This window comes from Geotrypetes seraphini, chromosome 3 (assembly GCF_902459505.1).
Source record: "Geotrypetes seraphini chromosome 3, aGeoSer1.1, whole genome shotgun sequence".
In the NCBI taxonomy this organism is placed as follows: Eukaryota; Metazoa; Chordata; class Amphibia; order Gymnophiona; family Dermophiidae; genus Geotrypetes; species Geotrypetes seraphini.
Window position 1 is genome coordinate 329,342,385 of NC_047086.1, and position 21,770 is coordinate 329,364,154.

At 40.6% G+C, this 21,770-nt stretch overlaps 1 protein-coding gene across 2 annotated transcripts in view; it reads right to left on the reverse strand.

Annotated features, from left to right (window-relative positions):
* The window catches only part of PNPT1 (polyribonucleotide nucleotidyltransferase 1), a 149,201-nt gene that overhangs the window by 108,857 nt on the left and 18,574 nt on the right, over positions 1-21,770 (reverse strand). For both annotated transcript variants that reach the window (XM_033938048.1, XM_033938049.1), the window contains exons 5-9: positions 15,771-15,820; positions 14,635-14,698; positions 13,808-13,855; positions 10,488-10,601; positions 3,603-3,789 (exon numbers count right to left, since the gene is read on the reverse strand). In XM_033938048.1, coding sequence (XP_033793939.1) covers positions 3,603-3,789; positions 10,488-10,601; positions 13,808-13,855; positions 14,635-14,698; positions 15,771-15,820 — 463 coding nt within the window. The remainder of the gene's footprint in view (positions 1-3,602; positions 3,790-10,487; positions 10,602-13,807; positions 13,856-14,634; positions 14,699-15,770; positions 15,821-21,770) is intronic.

The following is a 21,770-nucleotide window of genomic DNA, read 5'->3' on the forward strand; positions in this document are numbered from 1 at the left end:
GTGTTTTGCTTCTTTAAAAATGATAATACCTTTTTCCTTTTGATTACATGATTCAGGCCATTGACATTAATAAAAAATATCTTGAAAGACATAATATATTTTATACTCCTTATCATAATCTTCCTCTTCCCTTCTTCCATAACTAAGATCTAAAAAACTTCTCCCCATGGCACACATTCTTACCTCCAAATTACCCAATCCCTTATTAATCTTTTCCTTAATCATCCTAGTAATATCTTTAATACCCACCTTCTTCCCACCCCTCCCCCCCAATATAATGACTGCTTAAGGACACACATTGGACAGTAATCCCAACTTCCCCCCTCCCCCCCAGGCAACCAATATTTATTAATAACCCCTTTATCCTTTATTGAGACAAACTCACTACCTCTCCACAATATATCTAATTATATCTCTCTTCTAATCATAAAACCTTTTTTCTTTTTTCCATTTTAAAGTAATTAATTTCTCTATCTATTATTTAACCTTTAGTCACATAACCATATTTATTTCCTAACATTCTATTAATGCATTTTTATCATTTTACCAATCTCTAATTCATTTCCCAACATTTTATTTCATTCAAGAAAATACTATCATAGTCATATATTTAATAAAAAGTATCATTTTCCTATATCTTATATTATCTAATCCATCTTCTCATATCCTCCTTTAAATATCCAACAACAAATATCCATCTCTTCATATATTTCTGTTAAAAAAAAAAATTCAATTTTATAAGTTTTTATCCCCTATTTGTATTTAAACATTTGTATTTAATTTTCAAAATAATTTTTTTCCCCCTTTTTATATTTCCTCTTCTCCAAATTAAATCCAATCTTTTTAAAACTATATTATCACAACATCAATCTTTACATTCCTTCAGCTACCAATAAATTCTTATGTATCTTTCTTTTATATTATTCATTTTCCTTTCCTTTACTTGCATTTAAATATCATATAACTTGTCCTTTCTATCATTAGTCCATTCTGCAATCTTTTCCTTATTGTCTTTTCATTCTTTACTTTCTCCTTTTCTGACTTATTAAATAAACTGAACTTTCATATTTATTTCTTATCTCCATCCATCCACTCTTAAAGACTTTTGACTGCCAATTGTCATTCATTTTTTTTTTTTTATAATATCCTTTTAGTCTATCAGTCCTGCTTTCTTCTTCTTCACATCTATTTATTTTCCTATTCAGTCTTCACTTTTCCTTTTGTGTTAATTTGTCCAGTCCTTTAATCCTTCTTGTTCATTCTTTACTCCAACCATCCATCTTTCAGTCTCCTAAAAGTTCAGTCTAATAACTTCACTTTAATGTCTTTCCAGTCTATCCTTCTTTCTACTTTCTTCTTTACATTCTTTTATTTTCTTTTTCACTTGTTCATTTTTATTTCCTGTTCTTTGTTGCATATTCTTCTTTTTCCAACAAACAAAAGTCCCATAGTTCTTTATATTTAATTTTTTGTTCAATATCCACCAATCCAGTCTTAGTATTTATCCCTTCATTTCAACACCCATTGTGCTAAAATGACATAGGTTCTGATTTTGAAAGAAAGGTCTTTAGTTTTTCCGGATCAACAAAATACAAAGATTTATCCCCACAAGATACCCTCATTTTTGCTGGGTAATATAACCCATACTTATATCCTTTTTCCTTTAATTGAGATCTCAGATCAAGGAATTTCTTCCTAATATTTGCTGTATTTTTAGCAAAGTCTGGTAAAAACCATATTTTGGATCCTTTATAGTTTAAGTTTTTATCTTTTTTGGCAGCATTTAAAATTTCTATTGCTTGCTGGTATCTTAACATCTTGAATATTAATGGTCTTGGTCTCCCTTGATTTTCCAGACTCTTTATTGGAATCCTGTGTGCCCGTTCTATTTCCAAAGGCTGTTTGAAATCCAACTGCAATAATCTAGGAATTAAATTTTCTAAAAACTGTATTGCATTTTTCCCTTCCAAATTTTCCTGTATTCCAAAAAGTTTTATATTCTTTCTTCTTCCACGGTTTTCGTAATCTTCCAGCTGACTTTTCAATTGAATTATTTCCAAACTGTCATTTTTGCATCTTTTTCCTTCACATTCTAAGCTCTCCATTTTAACTTCTAACTCTGTTGTTCTTTTATTAGCTACTTCCATTTGTCTGTGTATATTTAGGATTTCTTCCTTCAGTTCTGCCATATTACTCACAGTCTCTGTCAGCATTTGTTTGATTTGCCTCAGTTCCCCCATAACTTCAGCTTTGCTTAACTCCTCTGATACATCAGCAGGAAGCGGAACCTTACTCGGGGTAATTTGATCCTGCTTCTGCCTTTTCACAGCCCCTCCGGTTTCACTCTTACTCTGTCGGGTGCTCGCCATGCTCCCGCTGTCCTCTCCGATGTTTTCAGCCGAAAATAGTTTAAAAGGAAATCTTTATTTATTCAACGGTTGCCCAGGTAAGAGGAGCGCTGCGATCACACGACCATTTTGTGTGCGCGCTAAGCCACACCCCCGGCTGCTGCTTTTAAGATGGCTGCTGACAACGACACTGGTTAGAGAATCCAGGCGAATATAAACCTGAATTCAAGAAAGCTTGGGATAAGTATGTTGGATCACTAAGAGAGAGGAAGGAATAGAAGATGGCATGGTTAGGCAGACTAGATAGGCCAGCATCATTCCATCTACTGGTGCAAACTTCTATTCTAAGCATGCTTGACTATTGCACCATCATCTATCTGGGAACTTTCAAGAAAACCCTTCAAAGACTCAGAGTTATTCAAAATTCAGCAGTACGACTGATTTTCGGTTTTAAAAAATGGGATCATATAACTCCCTATTATCAAAAACTTCATTGGCTGCCTCTGGAAGCAAGAGTTCTGTTTAAATTTTCTTGTCTCTGTTTCAAATCAATCTTTGGTGTGGCCCCTTTATACCTGGCTTCCCACTTTAATTTGGACTGTGCTATTAGGCCCACCCATAGAATCCACATGTTTACCCATCCAACAATAAAGGCCTGCCATTATAAAAGATTCCTTGGCAGAACTCTAGCCTTTCAGGCAGGTAAACTGAACGATTGGCTGGGTAATATTATTATGCACCCTCATCCTATTTTAGTTTTAGAAAATTAATGAAAACGAAACTGTTTAACTGATTTGTTACCTAATGATTTATATTTCATTATCTCTCCTATTCTGTATACATGTATCCGATGATTTAATATTGTGACTACTTCGCTGATTGTCCAGCTCTTCTTATTGTAAACCGCCTCGAACTACCATGACTTTGGCGATATATAAGAATAAAATTATTATTATTATATGATCTTTATCTGCCTTCATTTTTCTCTGTTTCTATGTCATTGACCAAGAGTAAAAAATGCAAGTCAGCTGTGTAATGGCAGAAAGGAGAAACTCACACAAAACATTTCTGGCTCCTACTCTCCAACATCAGGGAACAGAAATGTTTTAGTATTTTTCTAAGTTTTTTTTTTTTGCCCACAATACTTCAGAGTACTAAACATAAAACTTTCCCCACAGCAAGCCAATTCATAATTTTCTACCAGAATACATTCTCACTGCTTTTCAGTATGAAAAAGCTGCAGTTTGTACTTACTGCCTTGCACATTCTACTATCTCCACTGGAGCACTGAAAATCTTCTCGGGAATTCTCTTGGCCATCCCGTGTTCCTTTGCCAATTGCTCTATGCTTTGAACTATTTTCTGAGTGTGCTTCACACCAAATTTGATGGCTTGGCAAAAATCCTGCTGCAATACGTTTTCTGCTGTGGCTTCCATCATAACTGTTAAACCAAAAATGTAAAATTTATGGTGAACCAGATTTTCAAGTGCTATAACATCAGCATAGAGTAGACTGAACAATGTTTCTCCATTTGGTTTATGTCTTTATTATGATTATATCTCTAGTACAGTATTGATAAGTTTGCAGGCAAACCCTTCCAGTAAATAAAGTAGTGTGCAAACATTTAGCTCCAAATCCAATAAATCCCTAAATGAACAGAAGCAGACTTCTTTCTGCAAATTTTCATGCATAACTACTACAGGCAGTCCACAGGTTAAGAACGAGTTCCATTTTTAAAATCATTCTTAAGTTGAATTTGAATGTAACTCAAATCCTGTTCAGTATACAGTCATAAAAATATTAAACAGTAAAGAAACAGTCCTCAAAAGAATGTACTGTAGTTTAAATAGAAAGAAAAGATAGGAGGCTTACACTTATTTTTGTTCATCAGTCCCACTGTTCCCTCTCCACCACATCCAACATTTCGCCCTCTCATCTCTCTCTTCCCCATGCATCTGTGCCTCACGCCCCTTCCACCACCATGTCCAATATTTCTTTCTCCCTCCATATGCCCAACAGTTCTCCTCTTCTTTTTCCCTCTCACTCAGACACCCATGCCCAACAATTCTCCCTATTCACTCCCCCACCTCAGAATCTCTTTCCTTCACTTCCTCCATTTTTCCATCCTGTCTCAAGTTTATGCTTCCCTCCCTCACTCCACTCTGTGTCCCATGTTCATGCTTCCTCCCTCCTTTATTCCATCCTTTGTCCGATGTTTGTGTCCCCCTTCCCTTCTGTGTCCCAACGCAACCCAGTTTCTCCCTCCCTATGCCAACGCAATCCGTCTTCCTCCCTTCCTGTCCCAACATGACCCTGTTCCTCCCTTCCATGTCCCAACACACTCCTGGTCGCCCCACTCTGTACCAAATTCGTGCCTCCTGCTTTTGCCTCCTCTGGCTGGCTCCCTCCTCCCAGCTGCACTTCTGTTGGCAAAGCCACGAGCAGTGGCTTCTGCATGCGGTCCGCTGGTCTTTGCAAACCTACCATTGGCGGCTCCTGCACACAGTCCACTGACCCAGAAGCCTTCCCTCTGACGTCTGCAAAATAACTTCTGAGAACTTGAAAAGTATACAGAGTAAATTGGATAAATTAGAGCAGCAAATGACTGTTATTTAATCTGTATATGTCATCATTAGGTGAGAGTTTTTGGAATACAGGAGTGGCATATCGTCTTTATGCAGACGACATCTAACTTTTCCTTCTGATGCAAGAAAAGAGTTGAATGAAAGATTAACTGAATGTATGAAAGTGGTGAATGAGTGGTTGGTGAAACAGACTGGTCTTAAATATTGCAAAATCAGATATTTTGATTGGCAGAAAGAATGACCCACAATGGCCTACAGAAGTTGGGGTATGTAATCAGATATTTGTGATATAGAGAAATCTAAAAATATTAGGGGTCTGGTTGGACAGAACCTTAGTATGAAGGACCAGATATTTTCTGTAGTAAAATCTGCTTTTTTCAGTTGCGGTTGTTGAGAAGATTAAAAATGATGATGTTGATATTTGATTTTCGCATTGTGGTGCAGGCAGTAATCATTTTGAAATTAGACTATTGCAATGCCCTTTATCTCGGGATTAAGACCATACAATGTAAAGCTCTGCAGATGATTCAAAATGTTGCTGCACGGTTGATTTGTGGTCTGAGAAAACTTAATTCTGTACGATCACCTATTATTTTTAAGACAATGATGGTGTTCAAGGTCATTCACCAAGGGATCCCCATGTTATTTGTCATAAGCTATGACACTTTATAGGCCCCTCAGAGCATTGCGATCAGTACGATTGTCGTTGACAGGTTTCTCAGCAGTGCACTATGAGAGTACTAGGTCCTCTGCTAACTCTTTCGTGTGAGTAACTTGGTGCCTCTAAATAAAGCTAGATTGGTCCAAATGTATCAATCCAGTTAGCACCTTGCCCAGTCAAATAGCCAAAACTTTAGCTATGATCTTGGCATCTACATTTAAGAGAGATATCGGTCGATAACTCCACAGCTAGTAGGGTCCTTATCTGGCTTATCTTGCACCCCATTCGCCATCCGCACTAACCAAGATGCCAGAGGATTCTGTAATTGTTTGTAAAATCTCTAGTGCTGGAGCAATCTCCCGTACTAAGAGAGGCTCATTTAATTCCTCCCTCATCGTCCGACATAAACTCAGAATATGCAATGGCTGTAAAAAGTCACCTGTTTTATCAGACTATAAAGTTCTATATAATATTTGAGCAAAGTTTAGCCAATGGTAGCATCAGTACAATGCTCAGCCCCCTTAGAGTTTCTAATTGTAGTAATAGATGTTTTAGCTTATTTAATTTCAATAAATCTAGCCAACATGGAACTAGCCCTATTACTATACTCGTATATTGCCAGTTTAAGTTTAGTTCTCAAAAAAATCCAGCTCTTCCATTTGAAGAATATGTAATTCAGATCACACTTTTTTAAGCTGCTCATAAACAAGGGGATCCTGGTTTCTCTTATGAACACTTTCTAATGCCACCAAATGCTCCTTTTTTTTTTTTCCTGTTCCTTTTTTCTGCGCTCCCCATTTAATCAATATCCCCCGAACAACCACCTTTAGGGCATTCCATAAAAGTGCATCAGAAACAGTCCCATTGTCATGCCGGAGATAAGAATTGATTGTAGAATGAACTTCTTTTACAACATGGGTATCCCCCAAGAGGGACTCATTAAGTCTCCAATAATGTGTTCCTTTTTCCCCCATAACACCTTCACAAGTAATCCACACCAGGGAGTGGTCTAAAATCTGCATGGCCCCAGTTTCAGTCCGTTTTATCGTCCTCCATAAATTCCTATGAACCCATATACCACCTATGCAGCTATATGTCTGCTGTACATGGGAGTAATGTGTAGAATTTTTGTGTGAGCCATGTAGTAATCTCCAGCAATCCACTAATCCAAGTGTCTGCATTAGTCAGCAAGGCCTTCCTGTGTCGTCTAGATCAGTGTTCTTCAACCTTTTTACACCCGTGGACCGGCAGAAATAAAAGAATTATTTTGTGGACCGGCAAACTAATAGGACTAAAATTTAAAAACCCTGTTTACGCTCCATTTCCACGAGCTCGGTCCCCGCAAACCATCTGATCCCATCTGCACAAGCCGCAATTATGATTTTATATTGAACGCATTTTATTAAAGTATAAAAAGAAACAATATTCTGAACAATTGTGATTTTATAAATACAAATATACAGAGCACGGACCAACAAAATCCCTGTCTCCCCTCCCCTTCACATATATCCCCTCTACTATCGAGAAAACTGAACAAGCCAAGTTCATAGAAATATCATGCTAACAGAATACTGCAGTCCCCAGTTATGTCTCTAGCAGGATATATATTTCAAATCTGATATATTCTAATCACAAAATAGAAATAAAATTATTTGTTTCTACCTTTTGTTGTCTCTGGTTTCTGCTTTCATCTTCTTTTCACTCTCTTCCTTCCAGCGTCTGCCCTCTCTGTCTCTTCAATCCAGCATCTGCCCCTTCCATCTACTGTCTGACCTCTCCCCCTTCCATATGGTATTTGTCTTCTTTCTATGCCCCTCTCCCCTTTCCATCCAGCCTATGCCCCTCTCTCCTTTTTACACGATTCACTCCAGCTTCACTGCTCTCTTCATTTTTATCTCTCCTACACCAGATCTAGCATCTTTGTCCCTCTCAATTTCTCTGCTGACCCTCCCTTCCCATCTCATTCCTATCTCTCCCCTTCCCCTCCTCTAATCTCCCTGCAAGCTGTTTCGTTCATTTTTTCTTCTCCCTTCCCTCCTCCCCCTGTCCAGCAGTAACTCTCTTCCTTTTCCTTTCCCTCCTCCCCTCCCAGCAGCATCTCTCCTTCTCCCTCTCCAGGTCCAGTAGCAGCTGTCCCTTTTTCCCCCTTACCCAGCAGCTTCCCAGACTCCTTTCCATCCCCCCTCCCAGCAGCATCTCTCCTTCTCCCTCTCCAGGTCCAGTAGCAGCTGTCCCTTTTTCCCCCTTACCCAGCAGCTTCCCAGACTCCTTTCCCTCTTCCCCTCCCAGCAGCATCTCTCCTTCTCCAGGTCCAGTAGCAGCTGTCCCTTTTTCCCCCTTACCCAGCAGCTTCCCAGACTCCTTTCCCTCCCCCCTCCCAGCAGCATCTCTCCTTCTCCCTCTCCAGTAGCAGCTGTCCCTTTTTTTTTTTCACCATGCCAGCAGCTTTCTCCCCTCCCAGCAACTCTCCTTACTTACCAGCGCTGCGATTCAGTAAGGCAGCCTCGGTTCCTTTGTTGGGTCGCACCGCCTCTGAGGAAAGCGGAAGTTGCATCATCAGAGGCGGCCCGACTCAGCAAAAGCTCCAAGGTTTCCTTCCTGAATCGCTGCACTTGTAAGGAGAGCCGCTGGGAGGGAAGAAAGCACAGTCGGAGGCTCCCCATTCTATCTCCAGCCCTGCGCTCCTCGATCTTGCTGGTCCTGCGCGGACCGGCAGGAAATTGAAGAAATTAATCTCGCTGGTCCTGCGCGGTCCGGCAGGAATTTTCTGCGGACCAGTATCGGTCCGCGGACCGGCGGTTGAAGAACTGTGGTCTAGACAATATCCCCCCCCCTCCTATAATGGTAAAGTCTAGCATCTGGAGCAACATTTGAGATTAGGGATCTCTAAGTCCCTCCTTGAGGGCCGCAACCCAGTCGGGTTTTCAGGATTTCCCCAATGAATGTGCATTGAAAGCAGTGCATGCACATAAATCTCATGCATATTTATTGGGGAAATCCTGAAAACCCCAATAATGGATTGCGGTCCTCAAGGAGGGATTTTGAGATCCCTGAATTATACAATCAACAACTGTCTAGAAAATGTCAATACATTTCCTCTGATTTCAAGACTTCTCTGCAGTCCCTTCAGCTTACACTGTGATGTGGACACCACAAGTTAAGAATACCTGGTATGGGGTGGGGGTCAAGTACTGTGCATGAAAGAAGCCTAGGTTTGATTGTATCTGATGATCTCAAAGTGGCCAAAATAAGATGACAACAAAAAGTTGGGATGATTGGGTGAATAGCAAGAAGAATAGCCAGCAGGAAAAAGGAGATACAGTAGTGCCTCTGTGTAAGTCTCTGGTGAGACCTTAAAAGTATTGTGTACAGAAGGTGGCAACTAAAATGATCAGTAATCTTCAACATAGCATATAGGGAATGACAGAAATATTAACATACATACTTTAAAGACAGGCAGAAAAGGGGAGATATGATAGAGGATTTTAAAACCTCCACAAATACCATAGAGGTGGGCCTCCTTCAATTGAAAGGAAATTCTGGAATGAGGAGTTATAAGATGAAGGTAAGGGAATAGACAGGCGTAATCTAGTGAAATATTTAATTTTTAAAAAATGACGACGACGTATGGAATAGCCTCCTAGTGAAGTGGTAGACAAGGACTGTATCAGACTTTAAGAAAGCAAGAAAAGCACAGATGTATGGTCTTTATTTGACGCCATTCTCTATGTCAGAGTCTATCTCCTCCCTCCATTGGCTTCAGACTAGCAATCTGCTGCTTTATAGAGGCTGAGTAGTAGAAAAGTACCACAGGTCAACTTATTTTCCACCTGCTGGTTAAGGGGTTTGTGAAGAAAGGAGACCATGAAATAGCTGCTTGATAAGATTTAGGAGGGGGTGAAAAAAACAAATCCTGCAATACATCAGGTCCCCGGCTACAAAGTACAGATAAGACAGCACATTCTAAAGCAACTGAAGACCAAACATCTACTTGCCTACACTTATACAAAAGTTTTTCAACCAGCCCTTCACTCCAGCACTGACCTTAAGGGGATGTGGAAAGATCTATTATCTGTTTCTACCAAGGAGTAGGATATGTTTCAGAATTTGCCGATTACACAGTCATGGTGATAGGGTTCTGGTAAGGTGCAAATACCACCATGCAGCTTTTATTTTTCTTAATGGTTTTGCTTTATCTGTGTTTTAACCATTTAAAACTGCAGAAACTATATCTTCAGGATAAGCAGAAGAGAACCAGAATATTTTTTTGAAGAGACATCACCACCTCAGATAAAAAAAATGTGTGTTTGGGGGGGGGGGGGAATTTTTGAGCTGCAGTCCCACCAGTGAACACAGTGTGGCAGCACACTGAGGAACGACGGATATTGATAGATTTGTAATAAAACATGACTAATGCAAGTTACCAAGAAATTTAATTACAGCATTGGGAGGAAAAATGCACCTCCAAGAATAGCTGTCCACCTTTTTTTGTGTGTTTTTCTACACTTATTCCTTAGCATGTGTGCAACACTATACAAGGTATGAATTGCCTTGACCACAAAAAAACAAACCAAAAATATAAGTAATGTCAGGGCTTGAGTAGCTTTAGTGAAATTGACCCTTAAAATAGATGTTACAGTGAAAAGTGTTTTTAAGTATTTCAATGCCTCAATAATTTATTTTGGAGACATCAGAGTGTCTGTGCTGCACGCCAACAGCACAGAATCCCTTTGGAAGAGAAAGTTTCATGTGAATTTATTGTTATACATCCAGCACTACAAAGGCAATAAAACAATGCCTTCTATGGCATGTGATAACAGTATTTTACTGAAAGATACAACTGGAGCAGCATTTGGAGCAGCATTTGAAAAACAAAACTTAATCACAACTTACCAATCTGACTGTGATAAGCTCCAGCCACCACTAAATTCAATTTGCTTGATGACATTTCTTTTCGCGTTGGGTTGACAACAAACTCTCCATCTATCAGGCCTACCCTGACAGCACCTACAAGTAATTCAGAAATTAAGCCATCATTTAAGTGTAGCAGACTTCACAGAAGTACAAGTTAGTGTTTTAACATAAGAATATAAGAAATGCCTCCGCTGGGTCAGACCTGAGGTCCATCGCGCCCAGCAGTCCGCTCACGTGGCGGCCCATCAGGTCCAGGACCTGTGCAGTAATCTTTTATCTATACCCCTCTATCCCCTTTTCCAGCAGGAAATTGTCCAATCCTTTCTTAAACCCCAGTACCGTTCGCTGCCCTATAACGTCCTCTGGAAGCGCATTCCAGGTGTCCACCACACGTTGGGTAAAGAAGAACTTCCTAGCATTCGTTTTGAATCTGTCCCCTTTCAACTTTTCCGAATGCCCTCTTGTTTTTTTTATGTTCTGAAAGTTTGAAGAATCTGTCCCTCTCTACTCTCTCTATGCCCTTCATGATCTTGTAAGTCTCTATCATATCCCCTCTAAGTCTTCTCTTCTCCAGGGAAAAGAGACCCAGTTTCTCCAATCTCTCAGCGTATGAAAGGCTTTCCATCCCCTTAATCAGTCGTGTCGCTCTCCTCTGAACTCTCTCGAGTAACACCATATCCTTCTTAAGGTATGGTGACCAATACTGGACGCAGTACTCAAGATGCGGACGCACCATTGCCCGGTACAGCGGCAGGATAACTTCTTTCGTTCTTGTTGGAATAAAAAGTTTTAAGGACAAGAGGACATTATATGAGTTACTACAGTATGATGGCAGAATTCAAGTATGCATAAAATAGCCAGAAAGGGACTTTTACTGGCATAGAAAGAAAAGAGCGCAGCTTAAGGGAGGACCATGATAATAAAACAGGGAAGATACAAATGGGCAGACTTAGTGGACCACCTACAGTAGACTCGCAGTTAACCGGCACTCTCAACCAACCAGAAAAAAAATTGTCAGAAAAAAAAGACTCCCACACTCCTCAGACAATATCCAAAGTCATGCTCCTGACCCAACATCCACCTCCCTCCCTCCCAGCCCAGAGGCACCAGGAGCAGAAGAAAGACCCTACCAGGGATGGCCAGAAGCTGCCTATTATACCAGCGCTTCCTCTGCTTGGCAGCAGCCAATACTGCTTCAGGTGAGGGAGGGAGGCAAGGGGGTTGTCAGGATCAGTTCTGCTGCTTTGGGAATGGAGGGAGGGAGAGGGTTATCAGGACTGGCTCTTCTGCTTCGAGAAAGGAGGGAAGGAGAGAGTGGGTTGATAGGAAGGCCCTACCGGGGCTGGCCAAAAGCTGCCTATTTACCAGTGCTTCATCTGCTCGCCGGCAACCAATACTGCTTCAGGTGAGTGAGGGAGGGAAAGGGGTTGTCAGGATCGGTTCTGCTGCTTTGGAAATGGAGGGAGGGAGGGTTGTCAGGACCAGCTCTGCTACTTTGGGTAAGGGAGGGAAAGTGACCCAGAAAGAAGGGAAGAACAGATGCTGGACCTATAAGTGGTAGTAGGGGGATGATAGAGTGAGGTGGAAAGGAAGACAAAACTATTTTTACAGTAACTCTCAGGCAACCAGAAACTAGTTATCATAGTAACATAGTAAATGACAGCAGATAACATGAACAGTCCATCCAGTCTGCCCATTAGTTATGCCCATTTAAAAAACATGATTAAATTATCAAGATATTTGTTATCCAGCATTCAACAATCCCCATGGGTGCTGGATAGCTGAGAGTCTACTGTAGTCTTGTTTTGTCGTCATCTTCTACACTGCTGTGTGCATATTACTTATTTTTTTTGTCTTTAGACATACTACCAGTACATAGAATTCCTGCATTTTACTGCATTTAAATATGGTATTCTTTGATATAGGAAGCAAGGATCTCCTTTCTACCTCATCAATTATAAAAACGATTTATTTGGATTTACTACCTTTTTCAGAAATTCATCTAAGGCTCTGTACTGTAAGTGTAACTACGACATAAGCAATAAAAAATTGAATATTAAAATATTCCAAGTGTAACTTACATCACAATATGCTAGTTACAACTGACATACTGTGAGCAGTATCTAAGATCTGTTTCTCCTAGAGTTTATTTTATGCTGTTGCTCATATTCTAAGATGAGTGATTTCTTAACCTGATTCTGGATGACCACATGGTCTAAAAATCAGACACACTACATGGTCCAAAGATTAAGTTTAGAACCAGTGTCCTACATTATGTTTTACTGTTATTCAAGTAGGTCTCAATGTATTCCTCCACGTTACTTACTCACTGTAACCAATTTCTGTACCTGCTGCAAGAAATATTACCAGACTAGTTCATGCAGAACCACTGGTTCATGAAGGATTATTCCAGTGCTTCATCCCCACTCTCTTGCCAGAGACCCTGTGTATTTTAGTCTGTGCTTTTAGAAATTCTGATTAGAGAATGACACAAAGACAAATTTTTCCCTGTCCCTGCCCCATTCCTGCAAGCTCCATCCTCATCTACACAAGCCTCAAACACTTTAATATCATAAGTGTTTGAAGCTTGTGCGGTTAAAGCAGAGCTTACAGGAATGGGGCTGGGACAGCGACAAAACTCGTGAGGACGGGGACAAATTTGTCCCCGAGTCATTCTCTAATTCTGATATCAGTTTTACCTTCACTACCCTCCGTCAGTTTCTTGTGGATCTTTTTGCGAGGGTGTTCTTTGACCAGGTATCCTGTGCGCTCTCTCAATCTCAAGAGGCACTTTAGATTTTAAGGGTAAAACTTTAGGAAGGAATTGTTCAAGAAAAGTTATGGGATCATTTTTTTCAACTCCTTCAGGCTCGAGTGCTGTATAAGTTTAGCTGCATTTTCTAGAAAGTGTTGCATGGTTTAGTACCAAATTACTTAACTGACCAGTTTTTATTTACTATATCAGGTTGCTCCATGTGCAAGCCTTCACATTTTACTTTTCCTTCAGTAAAGGGTTGCTTGTATAAAAGATATGTGGATTGGCAGATTTTCTATCAGGCTGCCCATTGGGATTCTGAGTTCCGACCTTTGGTTTTAGTTTCAGTATCTTATATGAACTTCAGGAAGTTGTTGAAAATGTATTTGTATTCCAAATTTATTGCATTATGTTAACTGACATGCGTTATTCACTGAATATGTTTAGTTTTTATTCTTTTATGAATAATAATAATCAAACCAAAAGGTATTGTGGTATATAAATAATTTATGTTATGCTTCCTGATTTTAAAATATTTGCTTACCAATGGGTCCATTCCATGGTATGTCCGACAGTGCAAGAGCTGCAGAGGCTAAAAAAAACAAACAAAACAAAAAAATCATTTCCTTATCAACTGTTTTTTACTATATTTGAAGGCATGCATAAACCCCATTACAAGGGTTCTATATTGTGAGCCCATCATCCTCCAGATCAGGCATCACGAGCCATTATAATTCACGCTGTTTGCTCTTGATAGCATCTGGCTAAATATATAGATCAACAGTGAATATACATCAAGCTAACAACCAACCAAACAATCAATTTTCTTAATCTTGCTAAAAACGTAGGGTTAGGTGGTTCATTAAAGATAAAAGATATGTGATAAGACAGGAAGCAAGGGTTTATAGAAAACACCTTCTTGTACTTGGGTTTGACAATGTACTAATTGAGGTCACTAGCATCCTCTAGTGCTTCAAGCCCAAGTTTTGCAGTATCTGTAGGGTGTCCCTGCCTTGCCTTTTGGAGGCTTTACATCTTTATCAGGCCATGAACCATCTTTTCTCTCCAGAATCATTATGGATTTGTTTTCAAGCTATGTGTGTTCACAGCCACTTGAGCTGGGCCCTGCCTACATGTCAAACATAGTAAGAATCTGTTCCAAAAAAAGGAACACACTTCGCCTGTACAGCAGTAAGGACCAAACTAGAAGGACAAGCCAAGATTCCACTGGAATAAAGCGCTTTAGAGTTAATTCTGTGATCTCTCATGCTTTAACAGAATATATAAATTTAACAGACTATATATAACCTTGCTGCCTATATATTCAAATCATGCTATTTACGGTAATTTTGTTGATTTGTCTTTCTGTACCTCCATTAATTGCAAGGATATCAGGTTCATTGACACCATCCACAGCTAGTAGATTACAAATGATCTGGTGGAAGACAAATATTAAAGAAAGCATTAAAATTTATTAAATTTTAGAAGAGACATACTACATGTTCTTTATGAGACAGCTGCTATTAACATAAAACACTGAGCCACTGTGACAGTTCACTTTTGACTGACAAACTGGACGGTACATGGTTGCTGACCACTCCATGAATGAATTTTTGACCCTTGCGTAGGCACACTCACCAAAATACAATTATGTCAGGTCTCTGTTGGATAATAAACTTCATGGTTCAAGTTTTGCAAATAATATTGGATTGTAGTTTACCATTTGAGCCACAGGTAAATATAGCCAGGAGAATATTTTTCAGGCTGAGGCAATTATGATCTTTTAGGTTCTCCTTTCAAGTAATCCATTTTAGAAAGACTGCTCAGGCTATAATTCTTTCACAGCTTGATTACTGCTATTTGCTTTACTTAATATTTTTTCTAATTTATTTCATAAGCTTCAGCTTCTGCCAGAATACAGTTGTCAAAAAGCTTTATGACTTGCAGAAATATGATAGTTACACCATTATCCATCTGTCACTGACTGCCCATACAAACAAGTGTTGAGTTTAAAACTACTTGCACTGTATTTAAAATTTTATAAGAATTATGATCTGAATTTCTGCATCTGATTAAATATCCCAGTGATTCACAAAACTGCCCTGAGGGAGCCCAGCTAGCAAAGTTTTCAGGATAACCACAATTAGTATTCATGAGATTGGATTTATGGTGCATGAAAAATTGATTTAATGAATATTCACTATGGATATCCTAAAAACCTGACTGATTGAGGGTTCCTCCAGGACAGGTTTGAGAACTCCCTGACACATCCTTAAGTCAGAGTTATCCCTCCATATCTGTTTTAAAAGGTTACAAGAGAGCTCTTTTACAGTTCAGGCCAGCAAGATCGGGAATGATTTTTTTCAGAAATATTTGTTAAAATGAGAAAATTGAATAAATTTATTAAAACAAAATAAAACTAAAAAATGTACTCGGGAGATAGACCGTTTCTGAATGGCTGAAGAGCCTCATAAGGATTAAAACAACATACGATTCACATAACCCACCTGTGTATCATAGAAGTAGCCTGCTGGGAAAAGGGGCCTAATTGAGCGATCTGTAAAACATTTATAAGGATGAGTCTATAGTTAGAAATATAGTAAAAAGACAAATACAATGCAGTGTCCAATTCTCTTTATTATAATGGGGTAAAACACATTGTATGCAATTACTAATCAGAGTTTAAAGAACTCCTGAATCTTCGTTTTCTCCTTCCAGTGCTGAGAAAATACCTGTGATCCCCCCAAAAGATAGCTTGAGCTTTTCAACACTTTTCATGATTAGATTTTAATCTAAGTAATGACAACACATGACCTTATGAAATGATCAAAATATATTCTGATTTATTCATCAAAAATATTTCCAACATTAAGGGCTCCTTTTACTAAGCTGCGCTAGCGGATTTAGCGCACGCGCTAAGACGCTAATGCCTCCATTGAGCTGGCGTTAGTGTCTCTGCGTAGCGCGGGGGTTAGTGCGTGCTAATCCGCAGCGCGTGCTAAAAACACTACCACAGCTTAGTAAAAGGAGCTCTAAGTACACTCAAATGAAAAAAAAAGTACATGAACCTTTTCATTCCTTGCGCAGCTAAATTCCTTCAGCTAAATGTTAACTTTAGCTGTTGATCAGCCTATCACATCGCCCTTGAGGAATTTCGCCCTATTCTCCTATGAGACATTTGAGGGCTTGTTTCAGCTCATTTACATTTCAATGGCGCTTCGGTCAGGACACTGACTCTGTCTATCCAAGATGCAACCCCACTAGATTTATTTTTCCTTAAATTTATTAAAAACAGATTTAAAAAAATCTGAACAGAAGATGCATTTTTTCCTTCAGTACACCTACCCCTTACACGAACCTTCCTCAACCTCCTTTCCCTTCCTCTCCTTCTCTCCAATTCAACATTATACAATAAATAATCCTCTCCAGCTGTCTGTTCACCGATGAGCTAACTCCAACTCTGAAAGCTCCATCATCTCTTCTCAAACAGATGCAGCTTGTGAAGGCAGAGTACAGTCAGTCTGTACATATCGCACTGATCCAACTTGTAGACTACCTAAGATCAATCTGGAGAAGCACTCCATTTTCAATTTGCAGCAAGTACAATCCTTTCTACTGTTATTTGCAACCTAAATAAAGCATTGCCTCTTCATTCAAAGCTGGCACTCTTGTTTAACAAGGCTGCCTCCATGTTTGGTTTAATCTGTACAAATCATTTAGGAGAACATACAAATTTCAAATTTAGGTTTGCTTTCGTTTGTTCTTTCCATGGTCAGTCTTAAGTTAGGACATGGCCAGATGACATTCTTGATAGAAAAAAAAAAGCTATACTCCAACCAATATTTAAAAAGCTAATGCTTGACCCTTCTGTATTAGTGCGTTATCAGCCAGTTTCTAATCGATGTTCTCTCGAAGATTATAGAAAGTTGCTTTGTTTCCAATTTAACGAATGGAGAACACAGGAAAACAAGTAAACATAAGTAACCAGACCTTAAGTTTCCCAAGGCATCTCTTTTAATCAAATAATTGCCCTTTTAGAGAAAAACAGTTCAGTACTGGTCATTAGGTCAAGTGACATGTGCTGTGCAAAACATTCACATATAAAGTGCTTAAAGTGCTGAAAATATGAAACGGTTGGGCAGCCGTCGAGCGAGTATGATAAATGCCTTCCATTGGACATTCTATGCACTTTAAATGTGAATTTTTTGCACAGCACATGTCACTTGACCTAATGACCAATACTGAACTGTTTTTCTCTAAAAGGGCAATTATTTGATTAAAAGAGATGCCTTGGGAAACTTAAGGTCTGGTTACTTATGTTTACTTGTTTTCCTGTGTTCTCCATTCGTTGAGATTCTGTTTTTTTGGATATTTTTGTTCTCTTCATTTTTTTGGATTTGTCTCTAAATTAAGCCAATTTGTCAAGAAATCTGCTCACCACCTTAGCTAGTAGTTTACATTCCCTCTGTAACCCCTACCCTGGCATCCTGTTTGTCTGCCTTGATTGTAAGCTCACTCGAGCAGGGTCTGTCTCCTCTCTCGTCCTGTGACTCTGTATAGCGCTGCACACATCTGGTAGCAATCTATAGATAATTAATAGTAATAGTAGTAGTAGCTGAGAACTACCAAGACTGCTACCTAGAACGCACAAAATAGTGGGAGGACTGGCCATCTTAATAAAGAAGGGACTGGGGTTGGTGGTGTCTCAGGTATGTCATGAGGTCTCGGGTAGATGCCTCGCATTGTGGGGTTCTCTACAGGGGAAGCCAGTTACATTTGTTACTATTTATGGTCCCAACACTGGCCAAGATCAGTTCTTTCGCTCTATTCTACCTGATCTTCTGGATTTTGTGGAAAGTTCTATATATCTAGGACAGGGGTATCAAAGTCCCTCCTTGAGGGCCACAATCCAGTCGGGTTTTCAGGATTTCCCCAATGAATATGCATGAGATCTATGTGCATGCACTGTTTTCAATGCATATTCATTGGGGAAATCCTGAAAACCCAACTGGATTGCGGCCCTCAAGGAGGGACTTTGAGATCCCTGATCTAGGGGTTGATTTTAATGTTGCTCCGGATGCTAGACTTTACCATTCTAGGAGAGGTGGGGGATATTATCTAGACCAGTGGTTCCCAACCTTGTTCTGGAGGACCACCAGGCCAGTTGGGTTTTTGGGATAGCCCTAATGAATATGCATGAGAGAGATTTGCACACAGTTTAGGAAACAAGATCCTGGAATTGGAAACAGAAATAAGGAATGCCAACCTGGATGTGGTGGCGATATCCGAAACCTGGCTCACAGACTCCCACGGGTGGGACATGGTCATACCGGGTTACAACTTGCTTCACCGGGACAGAGAGGGTAGGAAGGGAGGGGGTGTAGCATTATATACTAAAGATGACATTAAGGTCACGAGAATCTCAGATGTCCAGTATACTGGGGAATCCCTTTGGGTTAATTTGGCCAGAGGGAAGGACAAATGCTTGTATCTTGGCGTAATTTACAGACCCCCAAGACAACAGGATGACCTGGATATGGAAATAATCGAAGATATAGAAAATATCACCTTGCGTGAGGACACAGTATTGCTAGGTGACTTCAACATGCCTGATGTGGATTGGGTTACACTTACCTCTGCTTCCGGCAGCAGCAGGAGGCTATTAAACTCTATGAAAGGAGCAAGCCTCAGGCAACTGGTGTTGGAACCGACAAGGGATCAGGCAATACTGGACCTGATACTTACCAATGGAGAAAGTGTCACAGAGGTCTCGGTGGGCGACACATTGGCCTCCAGTGACCACAACATGGTATGGTTCAATATCAGGAAAGGTTTCACTAAATCTACTACACTAACCAAAGTCCTCAAATTCAAGGACACAAATTTCAAAGAAATGGGAGACTTCGTTCACCAGGCGCTACAAAGCCAAGAAGAAACCGATAACGTGGAAGACATGTGGTCGACTTTGAAAGCAACCATACAAGAAGCAACAAACCGCTATGTAAAATCAGTAAGTAAACGGCGAAGGAACAATAAGCCACAGTGGTTTACTGTGGAGATCTCAGACCTGATCAAGGAGAAGAAAAAAGCATTCATCTCTTACAAACAATCAGGGAAGCAGGACTCTAGAGCAGACTACCTGGCCAAATCAAAAGCCGTCAAAACAGCAGTCAGGGAGGCTAAATTCCTCATGGAGGAGTCTCTAGCAAAGAACATCCAGAAGGGAGATAAATCCTTCTTCAGGTATATCAGTGATAGAAGAAAAAACTCAGGCGGGATTGTACGTCTTAGGAAACCAGACGGAGACTATGTGGAAAAGGATTCGGAAAAAGCCCAACTATTAAATGAATACTTCTGCTCAGTCTTCACCCGAGAAGCGCCAGGGCTCAGCCCTCAGCTACAGACAAGGGTTGGCTCAGTTGACCCATTTAGTAACTTTGAGTTTACGCCCAGCAGTGTCTACGGTGAGCTGTCAAAGCTCAAGGTTAACAAAGCAATGGGGCCAGACAACCTGCACCCCAGGGTGCTTAGGGAGCTGAGTGATGTCTTGGCGGAGCCACTGTCCGCGCTCTTCAACCTCTCCCTTAGTACAGGCAGCGTCCCGTTGGACTGGAGGACGGCTAACGTCATTCCACTCCACAAGAAAGGCTCAAAGATGGAGACGGCAAACTACAGACCAGTGAGTCTAACATCGATAGTGAGCAAACTAATGGAAACTCTAATCAAACACCAATTAGATAAGATCCTGGATGAGGAGAATCTACGGGATCCCCGACAACATGGATTTACTAAGGGGAGATCCTGCCAATCCAACCTGATCAGCTTCTTTGACTGGGTAACGGGGAAGCTGGATATAGGGGAGTCCCTGGACATCGTGTACCTGGACTTTAGCAAAGCATTCGATAGCGTACCACACCGCAGGTTACTGAGCAAGATGAGTTCTATAGGATTAGGTAATAAATTGACGAAATGGGTTGGGAGCTGGCTTGGAGGTAGGCTCCAAAGGGTGGTGGTGAACGGCACCCCCTCCGAAATGACGGAGGTGATTAGTGGAGTACCACAGGGCTCAGTCTTGGGCCCAATCCTATTCAACATCTTTATAAGAGACTTGGCAGAAGGGCTTCGAGGTAAAATAACATTATTCGCCGATGACGCCAAACTGAATAATGTAGTGGGCAAATGCACAACAGACGAAGATTCAGTGCCCGACAACATGATGCACGACCTACTCCTACTGGAGCGATGGTCTAGGACATGGCAACTCAACTTCAATGCCAAAAAATGCAAAGTTATGCACCTGGGCAGCCAGAATCCATGCAAGTCTTATACCCTTAATGGCGAGATCCTAGCAAAAACGGTAGCAGAACGAGACTTGGGGGTAATCGTCAGTGAGGACATGAAGTCTGCCAATCAAGTGGAGCAGGCTTCGTCCAAGGCAAGACAAATCATGGGCTGCATACGAAGGGGTTTCGTCAGTCGTAAGTCATTATGCCATTGTATAGATCCATGGTGAGGCCCCACCTGGAATACTGTGTGCAATTCTGGAGGCCGCATTATCGCAAGGATGTGCTGAGACTGGAGTCGGTGCAAAGAATAGCCACCCGGATGGTCTCGGGACTCAAGGATCTACCATACGAAAAACGGCTTGACAAATTACAGCTATACTCGCTCGAGGAGCGCAGAGAGAGGGGGGACATGATCGAGACGTTCAAGTATCTTACGGGCCACATCGAGGCGGAGGAAGATATCTTCTTTTTCAAGGGTCCCACGACAACAAGAGGGCATCCGTTGAAAATCAGGGGCGGGAAACTACGAGGTGACACCAGGAAATTCTTTTTCACTGAAAGAGTGGTTGATCGCTGGAATAGTCTTCCACTACAGGTGATTGAGGCCAGCAGCGTGCCTGATTTTAAGGCCAAATGGGATCGGCACATGGGATCTATTCACAGGGCAAAGGTAGGGGAGGGACATTAAGGTGGGCAGACTAGATGGGCCGTGGGCCCTTATCTGCCATCTATTTCTATGTTTCTATGTTTCTATAATGGAGGTGACAGGCATGCAAATCTGCTCCATGCATATTCATTAGGGCTATCCCAAAAACCCGACTGGCCTGGTGGTCCTTCAGGCCAGGGTTGGGAACCATTGATCTAGACCAGTGTTCTTCAACCTTTTTACACCTATGGACCAGCGGAAATAAAATAATTATTTCGTGGACCGGCAAACTAATAAGACTGAAATTTTTTAAAACCCCATTGCCACCCTGTCCTCGCGAGCTCGGTCCCGTTAACCATCTGATCCCATCCGCACAAGCCTCAAATAGTTATATTGAACATATTTTATTAAAGTATAAAAAGAAACAATATTCTGTACAATTGTCATTTTATAAATATAAATAATACAGGGCAAGGATCAACAAAACCCCCATCTCCCCTCCCCTTCACATATATCCCCTCTACTATCAAGAAAACTGAATAAGCCAAATTATTACAGAATGCTACACAAATATC